At 47.1% G+C, this 10,098-nt stretch overlaps 1 protein-coding gene across 1 annotated transcript in view; it reads right to left on the bottom strand.

Annotated features, from left to right (window-relative positions):
- LAMA1 (laminin subunit alpha 1) overlaps positions 1 to 5,856 on the bottom strand; it is a 158,921-nt gene extending 153,065 nt beyond the window's left edge. Inside the window, exon 1 of the mRNA XM_032310545.1 lies at positions 5,645 to 5,856. Coding sequence (XP_032166436.1) covers positions 5,645 to 5,720 — 76 coding nt within the window. The 5' untranslated portion in view covers positions 5,721 to 5,856. The remainder of the gene's footprint in view (positions 1 to 5,644) is intronic.
- Between the last annotated feature and the right edge of the window lie 4,242 nt (positions 5,857 to 10,098).

Raw genomic sequence — 10,098 nt, forward strand, 5'->3', positions numbered from 1 at the left:
TCGGGCCGAAACAGCTCCCGGGCTGGCATGTTCTAACAGAGCCCAAGTTCATGACCTTAACTAAACTACTTCTAATAAAGGTTTTTTTTTTTTTTTCCTCCTCATTAATTTTGAAATGCCTTTATTTATTTACTCAATTGTCCATGGAATCATATTAGTATTTGGAAAACAAAACAAGAGAAAGAATTATCTGCAAGCATGTAGATAAGTTACAGACATCTTTCTCAGGAAACTATAGTTTCTCTTGGTTGTCCAAACATTTCTAAGGAATGTAACTAAAAACATCATCTAAGGCCCAAGATGGAGAGTTCTCTGGTCATCTCCATTGAATCTCTATTCAAAGCGCAGACTTAACTTTATTCACTGGGAATTATTTTCAAAAATTAAATTTTTTGTGGCTGTCATAGATGTTCCAGTAACAAATCACACTTGGTAAAATAAGTAACACACTGTCTTAAACTTCTAATAGAATTATTCTCAAACTCGACTTCTCTGTATCATGAATCTCCTAAAACACATTTTAAAAAAGTCTTTACTGCATAAGGAATAGCTTGTTAATGCACAGTAAACAAGACGTTCAGAATGAGTAGAGTACAATGTCATGAAATCAACTGGTGACCTAGTTTTTAAAGTCCATAAGATCTAGGAAACACTGCTCTAATTCCTTTCTGTGAAAGACCACGTTGGAAGGGACAAGTTGAAGGTGACAAGTTTACAAGTATGTACATTTATTAAATGATGTATTAATTCCCTGCAACAGGTCCACTGAAGTACTAGAATGCGGAGTGGGCAGTGGAGAGAGGAATATTGGTCCATGTTTTGTCAGGAAATGAGTGGGACCCCCTTATACTGTTGGAGAAGAAGTAGGTTTCTACTACCAAAGAAGTAGCTTGCTTTTGAGAGTTCCATGAAAAGATGTCCATGGAAGAATGCACAAGAAGCCAAAAGTAGTGGTTACCTCAGAAGAAGGTGACAAAGGTTGAGACTTAACCTTTTTCTACAGACACTTTAGTACAATTTGAGTTTTGTACCATGGCATGGATTACCTACACAACAAAATGTTTTGAAGTTACTTGATTCCTGAACAAAGATAATCATTTCAATTTGACTCAATGAAGGTAGGTGGCTATTCACTGCTAGGAACTTTGCAAAGCAATGATGGTGCAGATATGGATAAAATGATCCCACAGGGGCGCCTGGGTGCCTCAGTTACTAAGCCTCTACCTTCTGCTCAGGTCATGATCCCAGGGTCCTGGGATCGAGCCCTGCATCGGGCTCCCTGTTCAGTGGGAAGCCTGCTTCTCCCTCTCCCACTCCCCCTGCCAGTGTTCTCTATCTCACTGTGTCTCTGTCAAATAAATAAATAAAATCTTTAAAAACAAACATGTTCCCTCCCCAGTCAGTGGGTGAGAAGGATTGGTCAGCCAATTGTTCACGCCACCATGATAAGTGGATACAAATGATGATAGCACTAAGTGGAGAGACCGCTGGGAGTTTAGGGAAGAGAGTACTTCAGCATCGGGGGACCGGGAAGGTTTCCCAGGGCATTCGAACCCAAACAGCAGACTTGTCTGACTTCGCAGCTTGTGTGCAAGGAAATACTCGTTGCCTATGAGTAGGTACAAGTGTCCTAAAATAATGCCCCTCGGCGCCTGGGTGGCTCAGTGGGTTAAAGCCTCCGCCTTCGGCTCAGGTCATAATCCCAGGGTCCTGGGATCGAACCCCACATCAGGCTCTCTGCTCAGTGCGGAGCCTGCTTCCTCCTCTCTCTCTCTCTGCCTGCCTCTCTGCCTACTTGTGATCTCTGTCTGTCAAATAAGTAAATAAAAAATCTTAAAAAAAAAAATAATGCCCTTCAGCTCCAGGATAACAGGCCAGCTGGAGTCCCAACCCCCTTGGTTTATCCCCCTGTGTGATGCACATCACTGTTATTTTGTATATATCTGTGAAAAAGTGAGGGGTGTGGGTGGTACAGTCTGAGCCCCTAGGGTGGTGTTTCTAGAAAAATCACAGAGGCGGCCATGCTGAGAAGGGAGACGAGGGGAGGAGGGAGGTTTGGCTAGAGAACCATCACAATATTTCATGGGAAAAACAAAAAATTCCTGAGCCTGGTCAGCAGTGGGGACCAAAAAAAAAAAAAAAAAAAAATTTTTTTTTTACCTCCTTTCAGGAGGTAAAATCAACAAGCCCTAAATGAGCAAATGAACGTGGGCAATGAGAGAGGGAGGGGTGCCCAGAACGGTGAGTGCACGTGACAGGCTTAACAGTAAAGGTCATCGCCACAGATCCCACACCTGTGACAGTATGTCGTGCCCAACGCCATGCCAATATTTTCATGTGTTATTTAATCATGTGAATCCTACCCATTTTATAGACAGGAAGATTGACATTCAGAGCTGGTAAGGTGTTAACCAATGTCATGGCTCATCAGAGGGACAGGCCTGGTATTTAAGCCCAAGACTACTTGATTTCAACTCCAAACTCCAAATTTTGAAACAATTACGCATTCCAGAAACTACAGCTCCAGAAAAGGGCCTCCCCCAGAGTCCTGTGTAAAATAGTAACAATGATACTCCTAGATAAAATATTTTGAGGGCTAACCCTGTACTAGACACTGTACTGACACTTTTCTTGCATTGTTTCATCTCATCGTTAACAGCCTCTGCAGGGAAACCTCTTTATTACTCCCAGTTTGCAGACGCTGACACCAAAGCACAGGAAAATTAACTTGCCCAATTTCCCCCAGCTAGTGAAGCCAGAGAATAAAACATCTAAAGCTTAAAGGTATGGCTTGTCATCCCTGCCCCAAATGCACCATAGATGATAATGAATATCCCTAGGGCTTTATGAACAAATTATTATAAAATGATAGAGTGTTTCAAGGATGATTACTTTGAAATAAGTGGGTATATAAACATTTTAGGATACTTGGTTATAGAGCAGTGCAGTTCTAAGAATGGCTCAAGACATTACCATATCTTTGTGGTATTTGAATTCTTTATGACATTGTATTAACTACAGCAGTAGGCTTCATATTTAATGTCTGGAAAAGAGGAAGGAAAAAGGAGTGGGCCAAATCCAGGATATGCAAATGGCGGGCAGTGATGTTTTTACTACACATATCCTTGTTTCCAACTGCTAAGACCAATATTTTTTTTTATTGGCACTTACATGGCAATACAGCTTACAGAAGAGAAAAGTGTGCCTTTGAAATCCCTTCAGGCACACGTACTCCATACTGTGGAATGATACATGCTAATTCGAATGCTATGCCCTGTTGAGAACGAAGTACATGTTCTTCTAGTCATACAACAGATTGTTTTTTCTCTCTCTACTTGGAATGATCTATTTTTTACTTTTAAAAAAGAAAGGATGATTTAAAACAGAAAAACTGATGAGCCAACCTGTGAAGCAATTATAATTCTATGTTGTAATCATAATTCTATATTACCAGCTGTGGACTCAACAAGGCACTATTTTAAGAAACATACCACCTCTTACTCTAACCCCAGGGAATAACTCACTTTAAACAGGTTACATTTCAAGGTCAGTGAGCCACTGGGTCCTCCTATACAGTGAGTTGTAAGGTAATCCAACGAGACACAGATATTACAGAGGACTGCTAATAATCTGAGTGGTTGTTAGATAATGATCATTTTTTAAAATGTAGGCACCAATTAGCCAACTCAGCAGTGCCACAGGTCAGCTTGATTTTTACTACGACCAAATAATACCATTTCACTAATCATTTATGCTTTATATGTAGAGTACAACTTATTTCTTTTAAAGATTTTATTTGTTTATTTGACAGAGATCACAAGCAGGCAGAGAGGCAGGCAGAGAGAGAGGAGAAAGCAGGCTCGGGATCCCAGAACCCCGGGATCATGACCTGAGCTGAAGGCAGAGGCTTTACCCCACTGGGCCATCCAGGCGCCCTGGAGCACAAGTTATTTCTTAAAATGAAAACTCCCTCAAAGGTGCTTGTTAGGAAGCATGGTGTTGGCTGATGGGGTGGAGACAGCAAATATGGAACCGGTGTGAAAGACTCAAAGACTCCCCTGGTGGGTGGTTTTCCAAGGCATCTTAACCAGGAAAGCCCCATGTGGTCCCACTTTCTCCAAACACCATTCATAACCTCCCACGCCAAGTACTCAGCTCCTAGGGGCAAGAAAAACATTCCCGGCATTGCCTCCATTTAGGACTTTCAATTTCTTAAAACAATAAAGCTGAACCAAGTGGCTCTCTCCCCACCCTGTGGGAAACTGGGACTTGCTCACTTTCAGCAACCGGAGAGAAAGGAGTCCGGCTTGTAGGGCCAAAGCCTTCCCTCGCTTAAAGGCGGGCTCTTTTCTCGGCCGCATAACTATGTAAATTCCCTCTACGTCCCAGCCCCACTCCGCGCAGAGCAGACGCTGGGTATTCAAAGCTGTGTGGCCAGCTCCGGTCCAGTGCGTTCATCACGAATGCCTGAATGAATGAGATGGACGCGTCTCTGTCGAGTTCACGACTCAGCACAATGCCCAAACACATTTTCCCACGAAGGTATTTCGCATGCCACCTACCTACTTTTGACCTGTATTTATTTATTTATTTTTAAATGAAATGTGTATTTGTAGGGATGTGTCCATGGTCACGTGTTGCGCACATTAGATGCAGTCAACAAGTATTGTGACCGCCTAGCCAACTAGAAAGCGACGCCGCCAAGACTTCACCGAGTGTCCCCTTGATCGAGTCGGGGAATGGAGTGGTCCGCAGAAAGGGAAACAGGGCTTCTCTTTCTCTCTGGCATTGATAGAAGCCTTGAAAATTCGCTTGGGGTTTCCGTTCTCCCCAAACCTTGTCAGGAGAAACACTGCACCACCGCAGCCGGCGAGCGTGCAAAGTCGTCCCTTCGTCACCGGCTCTGTCACCCCAGGGTGACCGCGGTCTAACCCCGCACGGGGAATGAGCCGGTTTGGCCACCTCGGGGGCTGCACAAAGAGCGCCCTTTCGGAAGGCGCATCTGTGGCCGGGACGCCGCGGGCGGGCGAGTACCCGGGGCTCGGGACAGCCGGCCAGGGGCCAGCTTCTCACCACGGTCTGTCCCCACGAGCCCACCTGGGCCGCGAGCGGTCCCGAGGAGCCCGCCCTTTCCGCGCCGCGGACCAGCGGGCTTTCCACCGCAGGACAATGAGGGCGACTCGGGAGGACGCCTTTCCCATTCATTCCCCGCGCCGAGTCAGCCGCCCGCACCCCTGCCCGCCGCAGCCCGGGGACTGCAAGCTGGGGATCTCTGCGGGGGTCGCAACCCCCTCCTGCACCCCACGACCCCCGGCTTCCCCCACCCCGTGCCGCTCCCGTCAGCGGCACTCCGGATCGCAAAAAAACGGAACGGATCCTCACTCCCCACCTCCCCACCCCCGAGCCCGAGGAGTTTCAAGCCCAAGGGTCGGAGGACCGGGTTGCGTCCATCTCGGGTGGCGTCCCCACTCCTATCCCGCCCCGCCCGGGAGACGCTTCGTGGGGGCCGCGCGGGAGCCCCACGTGTGCGATTCCCCCGTCCGAGGTGAACAAGGATGCGCGCCCCCACCGAAGCAGCGGCAAAGCGGCCGGCTTTGTCCCGCTGCTGCCGCTGCCCGCCGGGGGACTGGGGACCGGGGCTCACCTCTCTGCTGGCACCGCGCGGCGACCCAGAGCAGCGAGGCCAGGAGAGCGACCCCCGCGCCGCCGCCGCCACGCATCTCGCTGCCGCCGCTCGCGTGGGCTCTGGGAAGAAAGGCACCGCCACGCGCGGGGGCTCTCCGCAGAGCGCGAGTCCGCTCTTCCCCGCCGGGCTCCGGCCTCCAGCCCGCGGGCCCCTTGGACACACCGCCCCCGACCTGCGCCGCGCCCGCCCCTCCCCGCCCCCGCCCGCGCAGACCCCTCCCCCGCGGGGCCCCTAGCTCGGCCCCTGCGACCCGCGGGGACCCGCCGCTCCAGCTGGCCGCCGGCCCGGCGCGGTGCTCAGAGCGTCCCCGACTCGGGGGGTGTGGCGGGGTGACCCGCTCCGAGCCCGGGCGGCGGGCGGGGTGGGGCTGGGGGTGGTGGGGGAGGGTGGGCGGAGAAAGTGGCTGGGAAGGAGGAGAGAATCTGCTGAAGTTTGGCCCGAGCTGGTGAATTCCGAGAAAGCATTTGCCCTGTTGACCCTTCCGGCCCCACGGCGGCTCTGAGCCCCCGCCGGGCCCCGGGAGCCGGGAGGACGCGCCGCTGCCCACACCCGCGGCACCTCCGGGCCCGCGCCCCTCCCGCGCCAGACGCTCCCCGGGCCGGCGGCCGGCCTCCCCTTTGGAGCGCGACCAGGGTGTAGCTGACCAGCGTCCCTCTCCCTCCGACGGTGGCCCGGCCTCCTGTGTCCTGGCCGCCAGCCTCGCGGACGGGACTCGGGGCTTAGCTGACCAGCCTCCCCCACTGGCTGTTGGCGTAGGATTTTGTAAAGATTTTTCTTCTGAAAATGAGTTGCAACTTGTTTCTCACTTCGTCTAAGGAAGGCGAGAAGGGTCACTTGGACTTAATTATTAGTCTACCCTTACCCCTTACAGCTGGAGGAAGAGGTCCCCCTCCCCCCCTTTTTTTTGGAAGTTAATCTTAACACAAGAGTTCGACTGCTTTGTTCTTTTTTTTTTTTTTTTAACTACATCTGGTCCCTGTTAAAGAGCTTTTAATTTCCTCTGATTTTTTTCAATTAAAAGTATTCATAACACTTTGTAGATATCATTTTCTCACGATGTAAACAGAAGACATACTAAAAGCCACGTCCTCATTTTCTTTTTAGGGTTTTTTTTTTCTTTTCTCTGTAGGGAGATAATTTTATCTCATTGTGTCAATCAATTTGACCACCCTAGCAATTCCAGTTTTTCTAAAGATACTTCCTTAAGCACTTAGTGAATAAAATATTATGTTAGCAATTATAGAAGCAAAGAACAAAAAGGTAGAATTGAGGCCTTTAAAAAGGACTTGCTGTGGGATGTCTGGCTGGCTTAGTTGGTAGAGCATGTGACTCTTGATCTTGAGGTTGTGAGTTTGATCCCAGAGCTGGATGTGTAGATTGCTTAAAAAAAAAAAATTTTTTTTTTTTTTAAAGGATGCCTATGGTTGAGTGAGAAAGTGTTCGTCACAGGGTCAAATTTAAAATAGTTTTTTTTTACTATTAGAATATTTAAGTATTAAGTATCAACTAATTCAGTAAATCGGTATTTAATAACTAATCAAGTGTCAAACCTTTAAATATTAAATTAAAATTGTCTGCACTGAAACAACTGTGTCCACACAGATATTTCACACGTACACATATGTCTTTTAGAGTGTAACAAGCACATTCACATTGGTTATCTTATGTGATATTTCCAATTTTGTGAGATTCTGCCCAGCCACATTGGGGCCAAAGGGTCTGCCACCTTTGAGTTGAGGAAATGAGTTCAGGGGGTTAAGGTGCCAAGATGAGCAAATGTCCAGGTGAGAGCAAGCCCCCAGGTCTGGTTTCTGGTTCAGACTTCTCTACATCACTGCCCTGAGATCCTCCGTGGGGAGGGTGAGATCAAATGCAGCGGCAGTAATCATAAGGGGTCATCTGTCTCCCTTTTGTCCTGGGTTCCTAGAAATTCAGTTCAGACTCCAGCCAGACCTTATCTTTGAACTGCAGACAAGGAACTCATTTGTGATTTGAGGAAGCAAAGGGTCAGCACACTTGGGGAGTGAACAGGAGACATCAAAATGTGCACGTGGACCCAATTTGTCATTCCTCAAAATTAAGCGGAGATAATTAAGGGAAAGAAGAATTTACAAAGCCAATTTAATGAACAAGCTTAGGTAAGATGGAAGAGTAAAAATGTCACAATTCTACGTGTCTTATAAAAATAAAAAACGACTGCTGTACAAATTTTCCTATTCTTTAGCACGCTTTGATAAATTAGCTACGGCACCATGAAAGTTCCGGGGATGGCTGGTTCAAGGTGAAAATGAGATAATGTTTACGATTTGTGAGAAAGAAGGAACTCAGTTCAGGCAGGCACACGAAGACGTGCGGTTCAAAGTCACCTAAAAAAAAAAAATGACCAGTGAAAATGCCTAAATGCTAAGCAATAATTAAGTGGTTAAGTAGTTTATAGTAATTCAGTGTGACAGTCTATTACATAGGCATTCTTAAAATATCAGACTTAAAGTTTGCAAAAAGCATTGTGGTATGTCCAGTGAGAAAAGCAAAATCCTAGACAATATGGGCATTCCATTTTATAAAATAAGCATTCATACAAATAAAAAACTTGAAAGCCTCATACAGAAAATACAGTTGTGTCCAGCTGATGAGAGGTGAGTGGTGGCATGGAGGTTAGAAGTCGTGATAGGGGACTTGGACTGAGCTCGCAGGAAGCTCACGTTCTCCTAGCTCACTTACTGGAAGAAACATCTTGAGCAAGTTCCTTCATCTGCAAAGTAGAGGTAATAGAAGACAGACATATTATGGTCCTCATCTTTTTTTGTGGAATGTTCAGCCTGGCAGTTAAGAGAGAAAAAGGTAAAGAAAAAATATATATAAAATAGAAGTTATATTAAGAAACATCAAATGGCAGAGAGATAGGATGGGAAATCAAGCACTGAGTAACCAACTTAAGAGAGATTTTACTGAGGTAAAATCTTCATCCCAAAGATTGAATGGGCCACAGCACCTGGGGGCCACCGTGGGTTCAGGGGCCGACTCTTGATTTCTTTTTCTTTCTTTCTTTCTTTCTTTTTTTTTTTTTTTAAGGATTTATCCATTTATTTGACAGAGAGAGAGAGAGAGAGAGAGAGATATCACAAGTGGGCAGAGACGCAGGCAGAGGAGGGTGGGGAGCAGGCTCCCCACTGAGCAGAGAACCCAATGCGGGGCTCGATCCCAGGACCCTGAGACCATGACTTGAGCGAGAGGCAGAAGCCTTAACCCACTGAGCTCCCCAGGAGCCCCCCAACTCTTGATTTCAACTCAGGTCCTGATCTCAGTGTGTCAGCTTGTCCTTGATCTTGCCTAAAAAATGAAATCGATGGAGTTTTTTAAAATACGCTGATTTATACTCCCCGAAGATTCTGATTTAATTGGTACCAGGTGCAGCCTGGATTTCTAGACGTTCTAAGGCTCTCCAGGTAATCCTAATCTCCTGCAACAACATTTTATAAACACCGAGGTAGATTTGACTGATTCTTGCATCAAAGGCAATCTGGGTCTGATTATTGGTGGCTGGGCCCACTGGGGGAGCCAGCCTCAAAGCAGTACGGTCCCAGGCAAGAGGATGAAGCCCCGCTCGGCAAATGTTTTTCCTGCGAGGCCTGATATCCACACAGCAGAGACCCAGCCATGGTGCCCAGAATAAGGGGCAGGACTGTTTCTCCGGAGGCTTGCTATAAGCCCAACTGTCCTTTAGCTCTAAAGGAATTGAGGTCCCAGGCAGGGACTTGGGCCCAGGAGCACGGAGCCAGGATCCAGGAAGCAGGCCTGGAGTACAAAGCTGGGAACTTGGTTCTAAGGAAAGAGGTGAGAGGTCAATTACTGAAAGTGGGTTATGGTGTCAGAGTCTGATCCAGGACAAAGCTAAAGAGGCTGAGTACAAGCTAAGCTCCTTAAGGGCCCACAGGAGAAGATAAAGTGATTAGGACACTCAGCCTTAGGCACTGTTGAGAAGTGGCAGGACAAGGAGACCAAGGAGGCAAATCAGGAGTAGTAGGCAGAATAATGGCACCCCAAAGATATGCACATGCTAATGGTGGGAACCTGGGAATATGTTACATTACATGACAAAATGGACTTCACAGAGGTGACTAAATAAGGATTTTTTCATGGTCCCTTCATTCATGGTCCCAAACTGGAACCAAGTCATGTGATATGTCCATCAATAGGAGAATGGATTTCAAAACTGTGGTCTATTTTACAACAGAATATTTACTTGGCAATACAATAGAATGGGCCACTGACTCACGCGACATGAATGAACTTCAAGTACGTTGTGTTAAGTGAAAGGAGTCAGACACAAAAGGGTATTGGATAATTCCATTTAAGAGAAGTTTAGCAACAGGCAAAAATAGTCAGAGGAAAACAGTGGCTGCCTATGGAGA

This window comes from Mustela erminea, chromosome 13 (assembly GCF_009829155.1).
Source record: "Mustela erminea isolate mMusErm1 chromosome 13, mMusErm1.Pri, whole genome shotgun sequence".
Lineage (NCBI taxonomy): Eukaryota > Metazoa > Chordata > Mammalia > Carnivora > Mustelidae > Mustela > Mustela erminea.